The sequence below is a fragment of the Protopterus annectens genome, chromosome 7.part1, assembly GCF_019279795.1.
Source record: "Protopterus annectens isolate FY-2018-M chromosome 7.part1, PAN1.0, whole genome shotgun sequence".
NCBI classification, from domain to species: domain Eukaryota; kingdom Metazoa; phylum Chordata; order Ceratodontiformes; family Protopteridae; genus Protopterus; species Protopterus annectens.
This window is the reverse complement of record NC_056740.1, coordinates 311,954,018-311,979,777: the sequence shown is the minus strand read 5'-3', so window position 1 is coordinate 311,979,777 and position 25,760 is coordinate 311,954,018. Positions and strand designations below refer to the sequence as shown.

At 39.7% G+C, this 25,760-nt stretch overlaps 1 protein-coding gene across 1 annotated transcript in view; it reads right to left on the bottom strand.

Annotated features, from left to right (window-relative positions):
* Positions 1 to 25,760, bottom strand: part of LOC122807744 (sodium- and chloride-dependent creatine transporter 1-like) — a 992,499-nt gene that overhangs the window by 141,705 nt on the left and 825,034 nt on the right. The window contains exon 9 of the mRNA XM_044078732.1: positions 8,555 to 8,667. Within this exon, the coding sequence (XP_043934667.1) occupies positions 8,555 to 8,667 (113 nt within the window). The remainder of the gene's footprint in view (positions 1 to 8,554; positions 8,668 to 25,760) is intronic.

Sequence of the window (25,760 nt, the reverse complement as noted above, 5' to 3'; positions counted from 1 at the left end):
CCCCAGGTTTGAATGAGTCTTTATCCATAGCTTGTGTTTTAAGACTTATGTCTCACTATATTTAATTTGTTATTCTGTTGTACACATTAGGGAAACATTAGGTTACTTTTTTTTCTTAGTATATATTTGTATAGACTTTTATGTATTTTATAACATGAGCAAGTAGCCTTTAAGAATAGAATTGGTAGGTGAGTGATCGGTCATGTGATTTTATTGGGTTATTTAAACTGAATTTTTGTGAATGTTTTTAATTCTGAAGAAGTGTATGTTATATACACACAAAATCACTTAATTCCTGTAATAAAACAGTTGTGAACTGGTTCTGGTTGTTTTCTGTTTGGATTCCAGCAGTTACTTCAATACTCTTACCCATGCCTATCTTCTTCCTTGTTTAACTTACTGCTCCCAAATACTTACTAATCTAAATTCATCTCTACTTACCAAACTAGAAACAACCTATTACAAGGTAGCCAGATTCACAGCGCAAGACTCATACCAATCACATCACTGTCTCTCCCTCAAAGTCCTAAACTGGCTCAAACCTCCTCATGTAGTACCCCAATCTCAGCTCCAAATGATACACTCTATAGGTTCATAGGTTCATACTAGGCTATCTGCCCTAGGGCATTTATAAGCCTAGCCAGAGTATGTTTGGCTTTCGCCACCCATTTTAAATTAATTTTGCTATGCCCTTTTTCGAGGTTAGTATACTGTGCCTCTGTCTAACAATGAGACAGAAGTGATACCCGGGGTAAACCTACGATCTCCCATCCACTCATCAAGATTCCTCTTGAGGAGAGTCAATGAGGGACTCTGCCTAACCTGGACTGGGATTTTATTCCAGAGTGAAGGGAGCCTCTGGGTTATGAATCTGTCCCTCCAGCATGTCCTATTTATTTCAGTGCTGAGGTTCAAGTCTCTCGAGCGTGTAGCTCGATGGGATTTGGATTTTCTGAGGTGCAGCATGTCCATTAATTCCGGGTTGGACATGGCTTTATACGTCAGGCACAGATTGCCTCTGAGCAGGCGGTATGCCATTGAGTAGAGCTGGTGTTTCTTTAACCGGACAGCATATGGCATCTGTTTGAGCCCTTTGATCCTCTTGGTGAGGTACTTTTGGGGTCTTTCCAGTTGCTGCAGGTGTTTGGTAAGGTACATCCCAAAAGGGGCATTGTACTCGATTATGGGCCTGATGATGGACGAGTAAAGAGGCACGATGACCTCCCCTAATCTAGATGTGAATCCCTTCATGATTAGGTGGGCTATATAAAATGTTTTTCTAACCACTTTGGCCACGTGGTTGTCAAATGAGAGATTGCTATCAACTTGGGTCCCCAGGTCCCTAATTACTTCTTTTTTATAAGGATCCTATATCAACCCATCTGACTCCCCAGCTCTATCGTCTCTCATCACCCATTACTCTCCAACCAAACAACTCAGAAGTTCATAAACCAAAAACTAAGACTGGCAGCAACTTATACAGCTACCACCCCTCTAGTGTGTGGAACAAACTCCCTCTAGAAATAAGAAACTTAAACCCCAAACAATTTAAACTAGCTACCAAAGACCACTTTAAAAAACTCTGGATCTGTCACTGCTCACACCTCCCCCTGACCTAAATCCTCCCCCTTAGCTTCAGAGTAACTTAGATTCTGACTCAACCTACTTCCTATCCTTTTCACACATATATCTGACTTAAGCTATATGTTCCCTTTAGAACTTCCTATTAGCATATTTCCTGTCTAACCACTACTTCCTACATTCTTAGCTTAAATTGTTATGCATCCTGCTTGCTTAATTATTGTGCAACTTGATATTCATTGTTATTATGACTGTATATGCCTAAATAATGGCTTGTGATTTTATGTGTCTCTAATTTGTAATGTTCAATTGCTATTATAATTGCACCATATGTTCTGGAACTTTTCTCCCCGGGCCTCTGCTGAAAAAGGGCTTCTTGCTCAGTCAGATACTCCCAGTCAGCAAATGTAAAATAAAATAAGTAAATAAAATAAAATTAATAAAACATAATTGATCATGAAATAAAATTAATAAAACATAATTGATCATGTCTTAATGTCTTTTGCCAGGCAAACACACACACAGCATGACATCAGATGCCCTTTTTATTTTACATCCACTGATGTTACAAAGTTATTCAGGCTCTACATTCATAACTCTGACTTTGTACTGTTGCATAAACTCCATTCTTTCCCTTTCCTGGCAATAAGGCTACTGAGGCTTTAGTAGTCTGAGTATTAGTAATCACCCTGACAACCACAGACAGCAACTTCACTAATTACATGAGCTTTGCAAGCCAGGAAATATAACTGACTCAAGCAAAAGATGACAGCCATCAACAAAGATAAGCTAAACAGCGAGTTAATCTGATAAGATTCTATGGAGAAATAAACAAGATCGTAGGATGACTCCCTCACACTGTGCAGTCGAATGACCTTGCTACAGAATTTTCCCAAACCCATCCCTCACTGCACTCTCTATTACAACTGCACCATACCTTAATCCAGCAAACCATAACTATCTCCATTCTGCCTTCAGAGAGTCACTGTAAAACTGGCTACTCAACTTACTGACCCTCAATCACTGTAGCTCAGAAACAAAGTCTATAACCCTGGGTTTATCAAAACTTGAAAAGACTATAATCTACAGAGTGCACCTTTTTGACCCATCAGTTAACCAACACACTTCTTGCAGCCAGAAAAAAACTGTGGTTGTTATGCCAATTCATTCCTAATTCTCCTCGCCAACTACTCTCAAAAATTTCAGATCAATGTTGTTACTGTCTCATGTAAAAAAAACTGCTTGGCAAAGCTATCAACAAGCAAACTCTAGTGTATCTATATACATACAACCACTGATTTCAGGCACTTTTCTTATAACTAGCCAGTTTTCTAGTTTCAGCACTCAAATCTGGTTCTTTGATCTCAGCACTTGTTCAGTTTTACTTTTGCATCATCTTAAAATACTCAATTGTATTTATTACATCCTTCTAGGTTGAGAACTGCTGATTGAGGGCTCAGTGTCTGTTATTCTAAAAGTGTATTAATTCTGGTTTAACTGGGCTTGCTTTCAAGCCAGTTTATTTACATTAGAAGGTTTAGTGTGGTCTGCTCTTGTGTGGAGGAGGAGGCTGGACTCTGCCCTCTGAGCTGGGTTCTTTCTCTAAGGGGCTATAGTGCATGCATATCTGAACTTCTTACTCTTGAAGTTTTGTGTGTTTGCTTGCTGTAGACTGGATTAGGGCCTGCCTGCTGGATCTTGCTGTTTGTTTTGCTTTAGCATCCAGATTAACTTCTAAAGTATTCAATGGTATTTATTACTGCTTGGTTGTAACTTGATTAAAAGTTAGCTATCATTCAAGTCTTTTTGGATTAAGCACTTGGCTTTCAACCAGTTGTTTTACATTAGGAAGGTTGTGGCAAGCACTGTGTGTGGTGGCAGGGGACTTTCATCCTTCTTTAGGCACTTGGGCTTCAGGCCCAGTTATTTTACATTAAGAAGGGTTCGGGTCTGCACTCTTGTGGGAGAAGAGGCTGGACTCTGCCCTTCTGAGCTGGGAATTTCTGGTTAAAGGTTTATAGTGCCTGAATATTTGAACTGTATCTTACTGAAATTGGTTCACCTTGTTTGCTCTATTTGTTTGTTTGCTTGTTATTTAAAGCAATTATATAAGTCAGCACTAAAAATTAAAGCACTACACCCTCCTCCCCACTGGAGGTCAGTTGTCAATCTTCTCTCGGTCCAGCTGGTGAATCTGGGAATCTTGAGGCAATATAATAACTGCCTCATGTACACAGACAGCCCTCTCCCTCCCACCATACACACTCAGGACTGGCAAGACCAGACAGAGGAGGGAGCAACTACACACACACACAAAACCAGCCTAGCAGACACCCAAACAACTGCTACCTCAAGACACCCCACAAGCAACACATAAAACAAAAAAGCAGTGTGCAGCAGTCACAGCCCAGCCCTAAGGCCAAACACAACACCAAACATACATGTCATAGACTCCATAGTCAGACACATCACACTCCTCACCAGGCTGAACACGGCAAGTACAAATATGACACAGTCATTGTCCATGCTGGTGTGGTGAGCGACTGATGGACTACATGAAAGAGACTATAGAGAGCTCTCTGATTAGCCCCCCCAGGCAGGTGACCTAACCCTGAGCAGCATCCTTCCTTCACTTCAAATGCAACAATCCAGTGTCTGATTCGGATACTGGCTAAGGCTCTGCCACCCCCCATAGTGCTTTTTTTAGGCAGGCTCAAATTCTAAAACCTGGTTCAAGGCTCCTGAGAGCACCCCGGCACTATTAGTTTTTACTCATATCATGCGTTCCGCCCCGGTGCAACTAACCATAGGCAAAACTGCTCTACAAATTGTAGCAATGCTACAGGCCACCCTCTCAAACAGGAACCCACACAGCCTTCCTGAAATGGGAGACTTTGGCTGACAAAGCACGGATATCCTTCAGAAGGGACTCACGGAACAAGATAGCTGGGTGGAGCCATGGCCCAGGGACCTGGGGACCCATCTCACCCGACATCTGCAAAATTTGGAGAGAGACCCCAAAGTTCCACACCAAAAAGGGACTCCACCTCAAAATCCAAATCCACCAAAACCACTAGAGCAAGCGACTTAAACCTTACCACGGATATAAATAGGGATGTGCTGGAGGGATTAAATGCCTTAGGGCAGATAGCCTAGTATAAACCTATGAACCTATGAACCTATGAACCACATATCCAAGCACCTGCCTGGATTCACCAACAGGAGAACTACATTTACACTTTTCATCACACTTACTACTAACAGACAAAGCCTGATTGATGTTCATCAAGGTCAGCTAACTAGGGCCATCTTCACCAGCTTCACAATGGCCTTCAATTTAGTATGCTACAAGCATCTCATTTACAATTTATTCCAAAACAACTGAAGCCCAAATTCTGCCTCCTGGTCCAGTGTCTCTTAGCTACCTTGTCAAGTGAACATTTCAAGCCAAAACTGAAAACAGCATGTTAGCATCTTCATCAATCATCAAAGAAGTACCTCAGGGCTCATATTCCTGCATTTCCTGCTCTTCACAATGTTTAATAATCTTTTCCCCATCTAATTTCCACTTATCCAACCTAATACTGATGATATCTTGTCCTTTCCACACCCTGACCCCCTTTTCATTCCATCCTTCTGGACGTTTAAATTGACCTTACCAAACCCTTTTCATGGCTCCAAGCCAAATAACTGATCCTTAACTCAAGGAAAACCAAATATATGACATTTCACACAAACCCATTAACAAACAAATCTTATGGCTTCACCTGTAACAGTAATCTAAAGACACTGCAACACAGACGTGATGTAATAACTTAATGGACTAGCATAGATTTTACAGTTACTTCAGCTTTTGGACTAATTGCAGTCTGAACGTTTGAGCAACTGTAAAATATATGCTGGTTCAATAAATGCTATTACATTATCTGTGTGTTCCAGTGTTCATGTTTACTTTGAGTGAATCAGCTGTTCATTTCTTCATTTTTCCTATAAAAGTAACATTACTGAAAATGTCATCTTCTTTAAACGTATCAGTCTGGAAGTCCATCCAACTCTGTTCCTGTCTAGGTGCATAGAAACCTTAGAAAGAAAAATAAAAACAACAGTATACAATTGCTGAAAAAAAAGAAAAAAAAAAAAAAAGATCTCTGACACTCAAGGACTGTCACTGGCAAGGAGGTATTAATCCTTTACTAAAATATGGACTGCAGCTCTTTATTTACACCAAGAAAAAATATCTGACCTTCTAACTGTTACTTAGGCCTCATCTACAGATTTATCCTCATTATCAGTGACTACACTTACTGACTCACTCTTCCAGACAAAGTGACTACCTGTTTTAAGTAGGGCAAAGTAATCTTCTCCACACATATAAAACCTTTCATAATCTCGCTCCACTTTCTAGCAAATGTAATCTTTCCTATGCAGTGTGTAGTCTCAAGCTCACAGCAGTAACATTACTAACCTACAGACAGCTCCAAGAACGCTTCACAAATGACAGCATACCTTTTCAGCCTTCTTACCAAAACTCCGGAACAACCTTCCTGGTTATATCTGGAATACGTGAACCTTTCCACAACTTTAGAGCTAGATAATCCACAACACACCCACTGGTCAGCAAGGATCAGCAATAAGGTCCAAACATAAAAATAACCACTATATTGTAAATGTTTAGAATGCTAATGTTTTATGATAAAGTGGTTGTTTTTATTACATTTGGACCTCATTGTTGATTCTTACTAACCAGTGGATGTGTTTTTTTTTTACTACTGGAGGCATCTTTTGGAGAGGTTTTAATTGTAAAGCTAAACTCAAACGTCATCTTTGGCAATCTTCCCCCTACTCCTGTGTCACTAAATCATTAATTCCCTAAATTATTACGGCAATCCTTCACTCGCCTAGCACTGGCCTAATCACTTTATTGGATCACCTTGATTTCAGTAGTAGACTTTTTAAATATATTGTACTACACTGTAAATTCTTAAAAAAACTGTTCAGTGTATAGCTTAAGAACTTGCTAAAACTATATCGTAGGTTCATAGCAAGTGCTAGGCAAGCATTCCTTCAGGCCATTCTAGGCCTAGACAGTTTTCCCTTTTCGAGCTCAAAATAACCTATCCCATTTAGTTACTGACTGGCCTTACCCATTCCATGGTCGATAATTATATTACCCCAATGAGAATAACTGGGCTCATACCATAGATACGTTGAAAGGATCCATGCATGAGATAAAAGCATTTAGAAGCTACCTCTCACCATTAATAGTATAGGGGGCAGTCCAGAGGTAAATTTTCTGTTTTCCATCCATAAATCTAACTTGTGCTTTAATATGGACAGAGATGAACTTTGTTTTATGTGGATGAAGATCTGTTCCCCAGCAGCGGTATCATCTGTGAGATATAACTGTCCATACAAACTGTTCTTCTGATGTTGCAGAAGGGGTTTAGATCCTTAAACAGAGTATTTCTGATGCCATCTGACTTGCAGACATGCAGTAAATCCATCAGTATTGGGTCAGAAGATGTCTTGTATTCCAGACACATCACTTCTTAGCAGTCTGTAGGATACTGAGTATATTGACAGAGCTGTGAATCAGTCCATATAGGACATGTCATTTAGGTCTTTTTTTAGTAAGGTATCTGTGTGGGTATTCCAGTTGTTGCATGTGTCTGGACAAATACATGCCAGAGGAGGTATTTATTTAATGATTGGCCAAATGAGGGTTGAGTAAACGGAGATAACGACATCCCTCAATCTAGACAGAATTTTGGGACCAGTACTGATTTGGGACAAACCTTCCTGCAGCATGGCTAAGTGATTTGGGGATTCAATGACTGCTCCTAACTTGTATTCATCTGCAAACTTAGTCAGCCAAAGCGTTTTGATGTTGACTGTTACTTCAGCAAAGTATATGCCAAACAGGAGAGTTCCCAGCACAGAACCCTGGGGACTCCACTGGTGACTGCTCCCTTTGTGGAGGCAAATACCCCAGTGTAGATTATTATCTGCATGTGATCTGTGAGCCAGTTGGCACTCCAGTGGGGGACACAGGGATTTAATCCCAGTGTATTTAAGTTTTCAACTATGCTTTTGTGGGAAATCGTATTAATGTAGGGGATGGCATAATGGATAAAATGCTTACCTCACAGACAAGAGGTACAGGATTTGATTCTCACCAAGGGAAATTGTCTAGGCTTAAAATGGCCCACAAAGGCAGCTAGTCTAGTGCTTGCTTACCTATGAACCTATATGAGACCATGTTTTCAGTCTCAATTTAAATCAATTACAATAACCCATCTTTGGAAGCAAAGTATATTTGTATAAATAATCTAAGTTATAATGTATATATATATATATATATATATATATATATATGTGTGTGTGTGTGTGTGTGTGTGTGTGTGTGTGTATATATATATATATATATATATATATATATATATATATATATATATATATATATATATATATATATATATATGTATATATATATATATAAATATATATATATATATATATATAGATATATGTATATATATCTGCGTGTGTCTGTGTGTGTCTCTGAAACATAAGTAATATAACCTTTGTTTATTGCATGATATCGGAGTCTTTTGTATCTCTGAAATGCATTAACCTGTGTAAGTATACTGGTTTCACTGAAAAACACTAACCTATATATCTGTGTCTGAAAGACCTTGTAAAAACACATTTATGCCAGCACCTATCCTGTATACAGCCTTTAACTCAGCCGGAGCTGAAATGGATCCACTATGTTTGATCTACTAACTCGATCAATTAACATGAATAAATAAACAAAAAAAAAACAGGACAATTTATTTTACACAAAGCTCATATCATATGCGTTCATGTTGCATATTCTACATTGGAAACATTGCCCTAATCTGCTTCTACTACAGAATCCATCAGAACTGAAAATATTTTCTTGAAATAGAAAAGGTGGTAGAACACTTACCTGGCTGTCAAGACCTAAGATAAGGAGCATGAAGAAGAAGAGAGCTGCCCAGAGAGGAGCAACAGGCATCAGTGTGACAGCTTTGGGGTAAGCAATGAAGGCCAAGCCTGGTCCTGTAAAGTAAAGTGCAAGAGATGTGGCATTGTGTTTCTGTAGCATTAGCATACAAAGCATGGCAGTATATAAAACACAGCTACTTCACATTACCTTTTTGCCTGTCTCACAAGCAAGAAGCCTCAGTTAAACAGCCTAGTGTAACTCACTATGAACTCCTCATATGGTTATCCTATGCACTTAACTATTCTGTAAACATTACTGAACCCACTTTTTACCTTAAATTTCAAAAGGATGCTTCATTCATTGTGTCTTCATCTACACTGCCTCACTATCATCACAACCAATGATGCCTTTCTTCTTGTACATCTGTTTTAATGAAATATGTCACTGTCATCCATTGGTTCTTTTGATGACTTTTTCAGCTAGAGTATACACATTTAAATCTAGTTTGTATGAAATCACTATTATTGAATTATATGCATCATTTAACTCTATTCTTTTGGACTGCCTCAAGCCTTGTTTATAGCTGTACTGGAAATATAACACATGCATATTACCCCAAGAAAGTGCTGTATTTAATATACATTTTTCATAAAACAAATACATTGATTTTTAATATGCATTTTCAGGAAACCAAAGAAATTGCTTAAAATAGTTGGTTAATAATCCAAAACATCAAGCAACAAAAAACATCTTCTATTAGTGCACTATATGCTGGGTTTTGCTCTGAACAGACATTGCAGCACCTACTCAGGTTTGTAGACTATGCACTGATTAGGCTTATGCTACAAAGTATCCTGGGAGTTCTATAATACTTAAATGGTGTATATCCGCACACACGCCACTGTCTGCTCTTATGCATTTATAAGCAAGTACCTCTATCTATACATCTACACACAGACACACACATACAGTCTATACAGTGCATGTATATGTGATAACTTGCTGTTTCTGAATTACCCTCTTTTCAGTTTTGCTTATTACTACCTCATTTTAGTTTAGATCCTATCAAATAGCTGCCTACAGCTCACCACAAGCTCCCATCTCCACATTTATCACTGTTTTCTCCTCTGCCATGAGATTCTGTTTGCTAGGTACACTATGTTGCATTTTTGTATGGAGTCAAAGCAACCCTGGTTCTAACATTTCTTCCAGATTTTTTAAGTCCTTTCCCAAACGTTCCACCAAATAAAAAGTTAATACCATGGCCTTGTACTGTTATTAAAGCATGAGATGTAAACAGCTTTCAAGAACTCAAAAAAAAAAACTCTTCTGTTTAGCTTCCTGTCACTAGAGAGACATATTTTTGTTTAAGGTGTTTAATTTTGGTGATCATTTACTAATGTATGTCTCCTATGAAATGTATGCTAACACTAAGGTGGGCATCTGCTTAACCCTCTGTTGCTACACACAACCATAATACAATATTTTAATAGTATTGTAGAAATGTCAGGAATTGTCTTTTATTTCAAACAATGAAGTTTGTTTAGGCAGGATTATAACTCAATACAACTTTACTGCCAGCCTTTGTGGAACTGTTTCATTTGTGCATTAACATATATGTGAACATCTAATTTCCATGAACTGTAAATGTACAAACATATGTGAACCTTACTAAATATAGTTTTTCTTCCTGAATGTAAGCCAGTTAGTCTTCCCTTAGTAAGGATGTGAAATAACAGGCAGAAAGTGTCAAAGTGTTATAAGCACTTGAACTATTATTTTAATGTTATACAATTAAGCTTTGTTGACTGGGTTTGATTCACTAGGTCAATGGCTTCCTTGCAGGAGACACCAGAGGTAGTTTCATACTAACTAGGGGAAATCTGTCCATGCAACCTGGGAACTTCTCTGACTCTTTTCAGTAAGTTTTGTGGGACCTCTTATACCCACCTTAGCTACCCCCAACTCAAGCAGATAGTCTAGTAGCATTGAGGCAATAAGTCAATAAATCAGTGGCAGTGCTGTAAAAACATTCAAAAGCATTTAAATTTGTAAGGGAGCCCTGTGACTCTCATTTTTGGTTTACTGGAATGAAATATTAAACCTTCATAAACTTTAAAGACTCTTAATGAAGAAATATTATTACATTACAGTACTGGCCATTATTTTTATGGCCAGTCCAATGTACATTATGAACCAGCTCTATCCACTTTAGTTGGGGAATTACAGGTTGTAACTATTTTTTGCTTTGGCTAATGCAGTTACGTAGAAAAAATAACTATTTACAGATGAAAGAATTTTTTTTTTAGTTTACTTGTACTATTTTAACCCATTTGCTCACTGGTCAGACTTCACTTCTATTTCCCTTATCCCTTAACTTTCTGCTAATCATTAAACTAAAAATGAATTACTCTCCAAGTGATATAACTGAAAGTGGTGAATTATTTCAAGGTAGACTTGGCAGAGGGCAGCCAAATGGTAATCAGGTCTTCTCTTACCTTTTTAAAAATGCTAGCACTCTTCACCTGGTCATAAAACAAAAGACTACTTTTACAGCAATGTTGCACTGAAGTTTTGAGATGCATTGCTGTTTGTGTACTAAAAGATAAGTTATTCTTCCATATGCTGTTTGGATATTTTTCCATATGGCAAAGAAATATATCTGGATTACTTCCTTTATCAGTAACAGTATACTGGTAGGTAACCCCAAAGAACATATACAATATAAAATTTGATAAAAAAATGGGGTTGACAACAACTTCCAAATCTGGAAACTTCTCATACATGCCTATTCAAAACATAGCTGGCACCAACCTTATAAAAGGATATTGTGTTCCTGTCAGCATTAGCAGAATGATACATATGAATATTACTACCTTTATCTAAATGACTGGAAGTAAATGCTAACACATTTAGAAATGTTAATCACATCTGCTGCTGCTCCACTTCAGATTCTTACTCTGTTGCTCAAGTTAGAAAAAGGCTTCTGCACTGTGCTTAGAAAGGTACTCGATATGGTTGATTCAAAGGTATATATATATATATATATATATATATATATATATATGCCTGTTTTTTTTGTTCTTTTTTTATTCCTGGGTCTGCACTGCATTTACTAAGTAGTTCCATTACGTGCAGAAGCATAACACAAGCTACATCAAAGATGATGGTTTGTCAGAGCCACGTGAATTTGACCAATGTTTTTATATAAAATTAAAATGAGAGGTAGATTTTACTTTTATTCTGTAATTTATTTAGCCCTACTACCCAGTGGACAATTTTCAGGGAAGACCCAAGGTGGTATTTACACTACTAGAGGAAATTTGTCCAGGGTATCCCCTGTTCTTCATTCGGTGCTATATGATCTCTTACATCTACCTGAGCTACCACCAGTTCAAGCAGATGGGAACTCAGTTTAACATTCAGTCAAAGGATGGCAAACTCAGAGTGTAGCATCCCCTTATGCTGCACTGCAGTGCCTACCTCATGTGAGAATAGAACCCATTGCACCAAAGGCGAGTGTGCTATACCTACTCTGTCACAGTGATTGCTAATTCATAACAAAAAAAGCCTTCCAGGTAAAAACAAAAAGAAGTCGGACATTTAATTGCCTGGCAGCCCTGGGTCAATAACCTGCTGGCAGGCTGGTGTCCTAATGCCTACCTTGGGTTACCTGGGATAGCTCTGTTGAGTGAAAAGGCGGACATAAAACCAATCAACAACCTGTCAAACATGAACTTAGGATTGCTACATTCAATACAGACCAAGCTGCAGACCTGGAACTTGAATGGGGAGAAGACACAACAGTTCAAGGAATTACTTGGGGCTCTAGCACCTCAAGACAAAATAGGTGGAGTTGAAGAAGAATGGTAGCATCTCAAAACAGAATGTGTGAGAATTATAGAACATACACGGCTGAGCCAGGTATGGAAATAAGGCACATAAGAAGAGTGGGTGGTGAAATGCAGACGTCCAGGAAGTTATTAAAAGAAAGGAATGCAGAAAAAAGTAGGAGACAGAAAAGACAGACCAAACTAGGAAGGAATATTGGCTGAAAAGCAAAGGATCTGTAATAGCAAAGAACAAGACATCAGAGGCAGTCTACCAGCTTCTGGAAAGTAAGTCAGTAGATGGCACAAAGAAACTGTATCAGGTTGCAAGGCAAAGAGAGAAAGATAAAGATAGTTAAACACCATAGTTAAACATGTGAGGCAGAGCACCTTGCTGGCTCTGTTCAAGAGAAATCTTGACCTGTGGATGGGAGATCATAGGTTTACCCCGGGAATCATCTCTGTGTCACTGCTGGACAGAGGCACAACAAACTAATGGGCACAGTATTTTTTCATATAAGGGGTGGCGTAAGCCACAAAAATTTGGGCTAGGCTTATAAATGCCTTAGGGCAGATAGCCTAGTATAAACCTATGAACCTATGAACCCTTCATAAGGGATGCTAGCAACAACCTGCACAATAGTCCACAGGATATCAAAGGCAGACGGATGAGCAACAACCTGCTCATCAGTCCACAGGACATCAAAGGCTAATGGATGGAGCAACAACCTGCTCACCAGTCCACAGGACATCAAAGGCAGATGGCTGGAGCAACAACCTGCTCACCAGTTCACAGGACATCAAAGGCAGATGGATGGAGCAACAACCTGCTCACCAGTCTACAGGACATAAAGATGGCTGGAGCAACAACCTGCTCACCAGTCCACAGGACATCAAAGGCAGATGGATGGAGTAACAACCTGCTCACCAGTCCACAGGACATGAAAAGCAGATGGATGGAGCAACAACCTGCTCACCAGTCCACAGGACATAAAAGACAGCTGGATGGAGCAACAACCTGCAACCAGTCCACAGGACATGAAAGGCAGATGGATGGAGCAACAACCTGCTCACCAGTCCACAGGACATCAAAGGCAGATGGCTGGAGCAACAACCTGCTCACCAGTCCACAGGACATGAAAGGCAGATGGATGGAGCAACAACTTGCTCACCAGTCTACAGGACATAAAAGACAGCTGGATGGAGCAACAACCTGCTCACCAGTCTACAGGACATTAAAGGCAGATGGATGGAGCAACAACCTGCTCACCAGTCCACAGGACATCAAAGGCAGATGGATGGAGCAACAACCTGCTCACCAGTCCACAGGACATCAAAGGCAGATGGCTGGAGTACTTGCAGCAAAATGTGAATGAAGAAACCACCACAGAAGCTGTAGTGCCCCAGACAGAGCCTACAATGAGAGAAGAGTAGGAGCTCACCACAGACGTAGTAAGAACAGCCCTAAAGGAAATGAAGTCAGTAAAAGCAGCAGGCTCAGATGAGGTCCCAGCAGATGTGATAAAGATGCTGGGTGAGAAAGGGGAGAAATGGATCCTGAGGGTACTCAAAGCAGTGTGTGGAGAAAGGCATATTGCAAATGACTGTAAAATAAGCATAATAGTGCTAGTGTTCAAGAACAAAGGGGACATGCAAAACTGTTCGTTGTACAGAGGTATCAAACTGCATGAAAGTTCTAGTGAAGGTGATTGATAAAATGAATACGCAGAGTAGTAGAAAGTAAGATGGGGGATGAGCAGTTTGGATTCAGATCAAGGTGTAGCACAACTGACCCAATGTTTGTAGTGAGACAGATAGTTGACAAGAGGAGAATGTCCAAATGGACATTCCTAGACTTGTAAAAAGCATATGGCAAGGTCCCAAAAAAGCAGATTTGGGCAGTCCTGTGGTGGTTCGAAGTCTCAGAAACATTGGTAGAATTAGTGCAAGCTATATACAAGGACCTGATGACTCAAGTACAAACAGTGTTCAATCTCACAAACGTGTTCCTAGTGGGAGTGGGTGTACACCGGGGTTCAGCTCTAAGATGACTGCTGTTCATACTGGCAATGGACTACATTAGCAAACAGGTCAGAGGGGACAGATCAACAAAGCTGCTGTATGCATGATGTGGCAGTACAGAAAGACTCTGAGCTAGACCTTCAGCAAAGGATATAGGAATAGAATGCAAAACTGAAAGCAGACGGAAGGGAACTGAGTACAGACAAGATAGTTATAACAGCAGCAAATGGTGGAGTACAAAAGAAGCTGAGAAATGAGATAGAAGGAAAAATAGTGGAACAGGTTAACAGCTTCAAGTATCTGGGAGGGGTGGTTGAGGAGAAGGGAAGTCTGAATGAGAAGCCAGAAGCAGAGGGGAGGCAACCAAATGGCACACAGCATCAGATGTAGCGTATGACAGAAGAATGACAAAGAAGCTGAAAAGTAAGGTGAACAAAACAGTGGCATGACCAGTACTACTGTATGGTACAGAAACCTGGGCAGTAAAGGCAGAGCAGCTGAGGAAGCTTGAGTTGATGGAGGTGAATTGCCTAAGACCGGTGGTAGGATGCACACTGTGGGACAGAAAAGAAATGATGACATAAGAGCAAAAGTCAATGTAGCTTCAATTGCAGAAAAGGTCAAAGAAAACCAATTACTGTGGTTTGAGCACATGTGCAGAAAAGCATAAGACTAATTGGTGAAGATTTGGGAGAGACAGGAAAAAGGCAAGCAGAAACAGGGGCACCCAGCAAAGAGGTGGACGGACTGTGTGAGAGAAGACCTGTGACAGTCGGGCAGAAGGGTTGAAGAAGGCAGGAGAATAGAAGTGAATAGAAAGAGATGGCGACAGCTGACATGACAGCCCAACCCACGTAGAGAATGATAAAAAGGGGGATGATTGATGATGATGATGATGATGACAGGATGCAGTTTGTAAGTGGATGCCATGATGACAAAAAGGAGTCTGGATACCCTCTGTACCCAGAAAACAAGATACAGACGAGATGAAAAGGGGGTGCAGCACAAGTCAACTGAATCCATAGGTACTGAACAGTGAGAGGACAGCCTAGAAATATTGTGGGAATTTCTGTGAGGGAGAAAATTCAGAAGACAGTGAGTGTCACAGGATTATAGCAGATTACTAGGACATCACCTGCAGGTCATTTTTAAGCCTAGCCATTTCAACCCATTGCAATACCATACAGGTACTAGTCAATACCCAAGATTGCATTTAATGATGACTTCCATGTCCAGCAGGGTTGTGGGCACTATCCCTGGTAAGAATTTATGGTGCCCCATCCACTCATCCAGATTCTTCTTGAACAGTGTCATAGAGGTGCTGTGTTTCACATGAATTGGTAGCCTGTTCCAAAGAAGTGGCAGTTGCTGGGAGATAAATCTGTCCCTCCAGCATGTCCCATTTAAGTTGCAGGCCATATTTAAGATCCTGGAATGACTGACCCTAGACCCATTTGATTTACAGATATGCAGTAAGTTCATTAGGTTTGGGTTGCTCTGTAGGCCAGGTATAACTCTCCCCTAAGAAGTCTATACTATACAGAGTATAGTGACAGGGATTTTAGTCAGTCCATATAAGACACATGCTGGAGGCCCTTGATCTTGTTTGTTAGAAACCTCTGAGGTCTCATTGATTGCTGTAGGTGCTTAGTATGGTGCATACCAAATGGGGCATTATACTAAATTATGGGCCGGATAAGTGCCGAGTATATGGGGGGGGTTATAACTTCTTTAGCTCTCGTGGCAATGCCTTTACTAATCAAGTGAGCTACATGGAAAGCTTTCCTTACAATGGTATCATGCTGGTCGAAGTTAAGGTCGTGGTCAACTTGTGATCCTAGATCCCTTATCACTTCATGGGTACTTAGGGTATTATTATTGATTTAATAGTTTGAAGAGGCATTGTTTGTGCCAAAGGGAATGGTGATGCATTTCTCTGCATTCAGTTTGAGACTATGATTAATATACCAGTCAGTGGTCTGTGTGAGACTATCCTGGAGTATACTGACATAATTTGGGGATTCAATCAGGGACATTATCAGAATTATTGACAGACTCATGGCAATTAAACTCCTGTGTAAGGATAGGGCAGCATTCATAGTATCAGATTTAGAATGGCAAGGAAGAGTGCATTCATGCATCATTTACAGGACCTGCCATATAAAGCAAGACAGCATGAGTTAATGCTTATATTGGAACAGACAGAAGAGGATATGAGAACTGGATAGGTCTACATGGCTGGTGCAACAGGGATATAATGGAGAGGCCATTCTAGACTTCTGTCTGGCAGATGGCTTGATGATCACTAACACAAGGTTCAGCAAGAGACACGGTCACAAGATCACTTACAAGAGTGGCATAGTTTATGTAGACTTCCTCCTAGAAATGAAAGGGCAGTGGGTAGAATCAGTGATTGCAAAGTCAATCCCACAGCACAAACCACTTGTTAGCACAATCAGCTACAAGCAGTGGTCAGAGAAGGCTCCAAGGTCAACAAAGACTAGGCTCAAAAATGAAAGTTCAGTGACGAGAAAGCACAGGAGTTCAAGGAATTACTCAGGGCTCTATCACCTCAGAAAGGAGAAATAAGTGGAGTCGAAGAAGAATGGCAGCACCTCAAAACAGCTTGTGTGAGCAATATAGAACACATGCAGCTGAGACGGATATGGAAATAAGGTATTTAAGAAAAAATGGTGGTAGAATGCAGAAGTCCAGGAAGTTATAAAAAGAAAGAGAGAGCAGTATAAAGTGAAAGGGTTGTCCATGCTAAGAAGGAATACTAGTTGGATAGCAATCACAACACCAAATCATCAGAAGCACATCTTCTGAAAAGTGATTCAGTACATGGCACAAAGAAACTCATCAGGTTGCAAGACAAAGACAGAAAGATAAAGAAGATAGTCATCAGACACTTTTCATAAGGGATACCAGCAGCAAGCTGCTCACCCGTCTGCAGGACATCAAAAGCAGATGGAAGAAATACTTCCAGCACCTTCTGAATGAAGAAAACCCCAAAGAAGCTATAGTGCCCTAAGCAAAACCTGTGATGAAAGAGTAAACTTTAAGGAAAACAAAATCAGGGAAAGCAGTAGGCTCAGGTGAGGTCACAACAGATATCTGCAAGGTGTTGGGTAAGTTAGAAGAGAAATGGCTGCAGAGGGTATTATAGCAATATGGAGAGAATGACGCATCCCAAATGTAGCAGAAAATGTAGGGTGTCAGAAGAAGCTGAAAACCAAAATACAGTGAAAAATATTGGAGCAAGCTACTAGATATATTTATCTGGGAGGGGTGGCTGAGAAGATGAAACGTCAGAATGAGAAGGTCAAAGTTAGACTCTGAGGTGCTGCAGCCAACTATCAGCGGTAGTGTGTGACAGAAGAATGTCAAAAAAGCTGAAGAGTAAGGTGTACAAAACCATGGTGTGACCAGTACTATAGTACAGAAACCTGGATAGTGAAGACAGAGCAGTCCGGGACGCTAGTGGTAATGGAGATGAAGCCCCTCAGTGGGCTGGTAGGATGTACACTGTAGAACAGATGAAAAATTGAAGACATCAGAGCAGAAGCCCAAGTAGCTCCAACTGGAGGCATAGTCCATTAAAACAGATTACAGTGGTTTGGGTAGATGCACTGGAAAGCAGAACATAACCTAGTAAAGGAGATTTTGGATGGACAAGAAGGCATTAAGAGGAAAGAAGGGCATCCAGCAAAGAGATGGATAGATTGTGTGACAGAAGACATGTAACAGTCAAGCATGACTATCAAAGAAATTAACAGAGTGGTACTGAATCAAGCGAGATGGTGTTAATCGACACAACACCCCTACTCCATGTAGAAAACGGAAAAAAATGAGGCTGATGTACACAAAAGGCATAAAACTTAGTAGCTGGCACAAACAATGTTATTATAAGGCAAATGCCTAATGAATTGACTGATAACGTTTTGATTCAAGAGGTTTCAAAATTTGCTCCCACAAAGTATATGTATTGAAATAGAAATAGGAAACTTTAACATTATATCATATGCAAGTAATAATGACTAACTGGGTAGACACACAGAAGCCCAAACACACACACAAAAAAGATTTTTACGCACTAATACCCCATTTGTCCTTGATGGATCAAATCTAGCCTGGATGCCGTGTGTTAAATGAGCACACAGACTTCACAGTAAAATGCTTTACACTAATAATCAGGCCTATGTTTTAGTCACTCTCGTGGCAGCTGGAACAACTCCGGGAGCTCCTGCTGCTGCATTCCCTTTTGTCAGGATGGTTGTTTTTCTGCTTATTAACTTTGGCTTCATAAAACAGAACTGGACTGGAGAAGTTCAAGATTTTCCACTCTAGTTCTACCTTTTTATGAAAGTACAAGTAGAAAAGTTAGTTTCAAGCTGTCTTCTGTTGCACTTTTCTTTTTTTTCTCCTTAAGCAGTAGTTACCAAGTACAAAAAAATGGTGACTGAAAGAAAGGCCTTTACTCATGGCATAATAATTCTGTCTTGATTAGGCAAATTTCTTTTTCTTGGACCTCTCTGCTCACATTAATTCTGTTTTTTTGAATTCTGAGTGGTCAATGACATTTCTTACTTTATGAACATATAATACAATGTTAATTAATCAGCACTGGACTGCTGATCCAGTCTGCCAACATGACTTTTTAAGACATCCTCAAAAATACTCGAGTTCCCATTTAAATTTTTTTTTTGCTAAACGGTTTAGAAGCATTTGCTAAAATTAGTGTTACTTTTGTCAAAGTGCAAGCACTTCTGCCAAGTTATTTTCAACTTTTTTCAAAAATATATAATGAATAAAGATGAAATCTTAACAACAAAAAAGAAAAAAACAGGTTAGAAACAAAACAATTTGAAAATCTTTCAAACCAGAAGGCATTTATTGAGAATTTTAACATCTTTCCTTTAAGGTTTGAAGCTCTACACAGTTCTGAACATTTGCATTTTTTTTGTAAATGAAATATGTATGGCTTTGTTTGCCCAATATCACAGACACAGTGCAAATATACCCCACGCATTTTGTTGGGTACTTTGGTAGGCTATAAAATGACTATCCAAAATAATGGTGGCAGAAAAATGAAACCCCTGAAAAAGTTTTAAACATAATTTTTCTATCTAACCTTGAATTTAGTGAAACATCTCCAATGACTGTGGATGAGTTATACCAACAATATGCACCACACAGCACTAATGATGGCAACATGCATGCAAAATAAAGCCTACTGATTTAGAAACAAATGTTGTCTATGGAAATCTTCTGTTACTGTGTACCTGGTTCCCTCATTTCACAATATAGCAATTATGACATTATTTAAAGAAACTATTCGTTTCTTAAATAATGGCATAGTATAGCCCTTCCGCAGATGTCTGGCATCTTCTGATGTAATACTAATGGGACCTTTTTCCATTAGTATAACTGTCATGGTATAATACAAGGTATTTCATTTGTCAGATTCTTTGCTTTCAGCAAGTACTGCTTGATTTTTTCAAACTTCAGAATATCTGCCTAAATACATCACCCTTAAATTTTCAGGGTCTACATATTAGTTTCCCCTCAAGTGTTTGAAAGTGCTCTGTGCAGATTCAGACACCTTGAGTGACATTTTTCCTGTAAAAGCACAATTGAAATTTCTCCAATATCTAGTTGCGCACAGGACAACCAGTTTGCAGTGACAAGCACTGTCCACATAGTTGCAAACCAGATACTCCTGACAGTGATTGATATTCTTCCTCCAAAAGTCTAATCAATAAAAAAGGGTCTGTTGCCATGGATATGAATTTTCCTACTGTCTCCGTTACTGGCTTGGTGGATATGGGCATCCTGAGGCAGTGTAGAAATTGCCTCAAGTTTACTGACAACCAGCTAATTCTCAAACAAACTGATACAGTATGTGAGAGGTATATTTACACAACATCACTGGAGGTAAAGCTCTCACATAAAAGTATTCCTAATATCAATAAGTCTGTCAGTAATACACATGCTCCACCCATCACGCACAATTCAAAGCAGACATACAGACCCATATATACTGAGGCACTTACATGTAAACCTTCCTAAACCACAAAGACCTCCAAGACAAAGTACACAAAAGAAATACCCTCAGCAGCCCCAAACGCACATCAACACATAGAACTACATCTCATGGAGCCTCTACCTCTAAGCCCATAAGGCAAGCCACCACACAATCCAACATTCTAGTCACTAGAGACTCTATTGTAAGACACACTGATGTCCTTCTCACCAGGCTAAGTAAGGAGAAAATTACGGTCAGTTACTTATCAGGAGCTAGGATCCGCCACATTACACATGCATTCAGGTCATTGGATTACAATTACCAATATGATTCAGTCATAGTCCATGTGGGAGTAAATTACCTGAGACGTACCTCCCTAGACTAGATGGAGGGAGACATCACAGAGCTCCCAGAATATGTGTCTCAGGCTGGTATTAACCTAACATTGAGCAGCATTTTACCTTCTCCAAGGATGATGTCACAATACAAACAAAGATGACTGACTTTAATAATTGACTTAGTTTCTGGTGTCATTCTAAGGGGGTTCAATATTTATTAGCATGGAAGGAGATGGTCAACAGACCATGCTACTTTGCTAGGGATGGTCTGCACCTCTCCCCTCGAGGCTTTCAAATATTAGCTAAACATGGTCTTCCCCATAGTGCCTTTTTTAGGCAATGCCACACTGAAAGTACTTCCAACATAGCAAATCAAAACCAAGAAAATCTTAAGGTATTACTGCTCAATGCTAGGAGCCTAAACAAATAAATCCACTCCCTGGAAGCTCTCTTTAAACTAGAAAATGCTGATGTCTGTGAGGTGGTTTAAAGCCACAGACAGCACACCAATAGTGAGGGGTTATAATGCCTTCCACACATTTAGATCAGCTACTTCACAGGCAGGGACTAAAGATGGAGGTGTCTCTATCTACATCAAAAATAAATATTCTTCAAGGCTGGTCAAACAGGACAATGCACTTGAGCTGCTCCATGTTCAAATCACCATAGGTAAAATCCAATAGCACTTCCTTGCAAGCTATAGGTCCCCCTCTATGACCCAGGAAACCCATACCATGCATTTAAACTTATTAGAAACACTAACCATCCAACCCAATACCATATTCATGGGTGACTTTAATTACCCCACTATTAACTGTGAATCCTATAAGACATCAAACATACATGCACAGAGATTCCTGGATTTTGTAAATACAAACTCCCTGGACCAGATAGTCAATACACCAACCAGGGGTGCAACCATACTGGATCTGGTCCTCACTGATATGGGAGAGTGCTGCACACCCCCTACTGTAATGCCTTCCCTGATAAGGTCAGAGCACAAAATGGTCTCCTTTGAAGTAAAAATAAAACCTATACCCCCAGCTAAACCGGGAACATTCAGGAACTATTCTAAGGCTAGCCTCCTGCTATTAAGTGAGAACATGGCAAATTTTCAAGCCCCTATAAACCCTGAGAATACGTCTGCTCATGCAGAACTTTTCACAGAAACACTGAACAAGCATGTTAATAGCTGCATAGAGGCAGCTGTACCCATCAGGAAGAAGTACAGAACTAACTCAAAAAACATGCCACCCTGGTGGAATGACAAAATCAGATGTATAACAGGAAGAAGAAAATCATGGCAAAAATTAGGAGGTGCAGCACCCAGCAGGATAAAAGCACTCTCATTAAACTAAACAAACAACTCAGAGGACAATTAAAGTCTACCAAAGCCAAATTTGAGGTAAGTTTGCCCTCCCAGGCCAAGGAGGACCACAAAGCATTTTTTAGCTATGTCCACAACCTCAAAGGCAATACACAATTGTGTGCAGATCTCATTGTAAATGGAGCCACCTATACTGAGCCAGAAGATATATCAAACCTCCTGGCTGATAAATTCAGCTCCAACTTTACTCCTCTCTCCCCCTCAACCATCACTCAGGAAATATCATCAAATATAACTTCCCCTACTATCACTAGGGAACAGGTCCTTAATGCTCTCTCTAAAACCAAGAACACTGCATCAGTGGGCCCAGACAATATCCTAGGATGCCTTCTAAATAGCATGAAACATGACCTATCAGAGATCTGGAATTGCTATTCAACTGTAGCCTCCAAACAGGCTTCATGCCTCATGAATGGAGAAAGGCAACAGTCATCCCTCTGCACAAAGGTGGGCCATCTACAGACCCTGGAAACTACAGACTCATAAGTCTCACTGGTCTTATATGTAAATCCATGGAAAGAATTATCATGAAGATGATAAACAGAGCTATTGTAAACTTCCAGACAATGGACCCAACCCAGTTTGGTTTCGTCAAGGGCAGATCATGTCTACTCACCCTGGTGGACTTCTTTGAGAAGGTCACCAAAGCAATGGATGAAGGCAAAATCATTCACAATGCCTACCTTGACCTGGCCAAGGCATTTGACACAATACCCCACTCAGGCAATTTTGACAAATTCAGAAGGTTAGGTACAAACCCATATGTCACCCAGTGGGTAGCCAACTGGCTCACAGACAAGACCCAGAAAGTTAGAACTGGGGAGTCCAACTCTACAAAGAGGCCATTCACAAGTAGAGCCTCTCATGGATCAGTCCTTGAGCCGCTTATTTTTAGAATTGACTTCTCAGAAGTCAAGGCCAATGTCAATGGTCTCTGGCTGACTAAATTTGCAGATGATTGCAAATTAGGAGCGGTCACTGAATCTCACATTGACACAAATGTTCTCCAGGAGGGGCTGATACAAACAAACAACTGGTATCAGACTCATGACCTGATACAAACAAACAACTGGTATCAGACTCATGGCCTAAAACTAAATGCCAAAAAATGCATAATAGTATCCTTTGGGAAGTCATCCATCCCTGGTAACTATCATATTGACAACACACCCCTTAGAGTTGACCCAGTAGTCAGGGCCTTACGGACACACATAAATAGTAATATAGACTTTGATCATCATGTTTCTACAGTGGTGAGGAAATCATTCTATGTTGTGCAACTTATAAACAAAGGTATGGTATCTAAGTCCAAGGAATCATTGTTCCACTGTATTCAGCATTTATCAGACCTATGATTGATTACAATGCCCCCTTTGGTATGTACTTAAGCAGGCATATCAGACAACTGGAATGTCCACAGAAGTTCCTCACTAAAAGAATACAGGGCATAAGTAATATGTCCTGTGCAGACCAACTCAAGGCCCTATCCCTGTATTCTGTCTCCTACAGACTGTTGAGAGGAGATCTATGCCTGGCATACAGGGCATTGTCAGACCCCACTCTGATGGATCTCCTGCATATCCACAAAACAAACAGTACCAGAATTACTTGTTCTAAAGACTTAAACCTTGTCTGTGATATAAAAAGGACCTGCTGGAGGCACAGGTATGTATCCCAGAGACTAACCCGTCTATAGAACAGGCTCCCCATCCATGTGAAGCAGAGTTCCTCCCTAATCCAATTCAAGTGCAGCTTGGACAATTGGATGGCAAACTGGAAATTCATCCCTGGTTTGGCACCTATGTCTTTGATGCAAACAGGTAACCTGTAAATGGTTCATCTCCCAGGACCATGCTTACACTTATCAAGGGTATCAGAACTTGCCCGAGATTTGGGATGCATGGCTAGGCTTAAAAAGGCCCTTGTGGTCATTAGCCTAGTAAACACCTATGAACTTATCAACCATACTGCTTGGCTGAATGACAAACTGTTTGAATCTATTCTGTGATGAGTAACATTGTAAACTGCATGGGATACAATTCAATTAGATTTAGTACAAGACCGGCAATTTTGCAAGCTCATTAAATAACAGATATATATAGAAGAAATTTTCCGCTTTCTGTAGTAGTGTACAATCTCAGAGTTGGTATATTTAAGTAGTGAGTGTTCCTCAAGTAGGGGGTAAATTGGGTTTACGCCCTATAAAAACACCTAGTTTACTGTTTATTTTTCAAGAAGTCCATTTTTACAACAGTTTTCTTGGAATAAATACACTTTGATTATGTTACATGTTCAACCATTGATATGTATCCCATTTATCATACAAAATACACTCCTGTCTATTCATTTTTCCTGTAATTCTTAATCTTACTTATTGTATACCATTCACTTCCATGAGATACAGTAAATTCATATTTGTCTACTGAGTAGTATTTCAAGTGGGGGTTTATTAATGTGTTGTCAAATGGGTGACTTGTTTCTTTACTAACCAGTTTAGTTCCTCTACCTTATTAACCAGTTTAGTTCCTTTCTTTAATTACCTCTTTTCATGGACAAAACATGAGCACTGCCTCATGTCAGATTTAAGCAACAGGTAGATGAAGACTGTGGGATACAAACCTTGGACAACAGGGTAACCCTAGTTAGCAACTCACAACCTTAATCTTTTGTGAACTTTTCTCTACTGTAGTTCAGAGTACACTGCAATTTTAAAACTTTTTTTTTCTTTTTCTGTTAGTAATTTGAGGTATTTAGGCAGGATTGCTTTAGATAAATAGGGCAAAGCCAAACATGTACTATTTCATTTAAATGTTATCTGGCACAATCTGGCATAATTTAATAATGATGTTTTCTGAACAGCTGCTTGATGTTTATATTTACTTTTATTATTATTAGTTTATTTCACTTTTTTGTTTTAATTTTGATGAATATTATTTTAAAGACTTTGTGCACGTATGTACATAAATATTATATACACACCAACACAGCACAGAATACACACACATAAAAGTTCTAATGAAACAGCAACATTCAAAATAGTGAAGAAAAAATATCAATCTTTTTAGATTGAATCACAAAACAACAACAAAAAGCCTCCCCTATATCCCCCACCCATCCACACCCCCTTTTCCCATTTTTTGCACATGAGGTCGGGGTGTCACTTCAACAGTGACAATCATCTAGAGCCAAGGTTTAGACTGCTGGGTGGTAACCAAAGTCTCAGTCCCCTGCACCCCTGCTAATTATATATGCCAACTCTGATATGCAGAACAGCAGGGAAAGGGCAAATTTCCAGGCTCCTCTGAACCATGATCTTGCACACAGAGCAGGCAACTGGAAAAAACAACCAAAATAATTTTGACTTTTTGTACATTTTACACACACACACACACACACACACACACACACACACAGTACACAGACTAGTTAAATTTTTTTCCGTTATGTTTCTGTATAAATCTGACACTGTGTCTGACATGCAGCAGCACTCTTATTTGCTCACACAGGCACTTGTGTACAATACTGGCAGCAGTACAGGCCCATCTAGACCCAGAACATGGTAGGACACTGCACGTTTGTGACATCTTTTACAAAATATGAC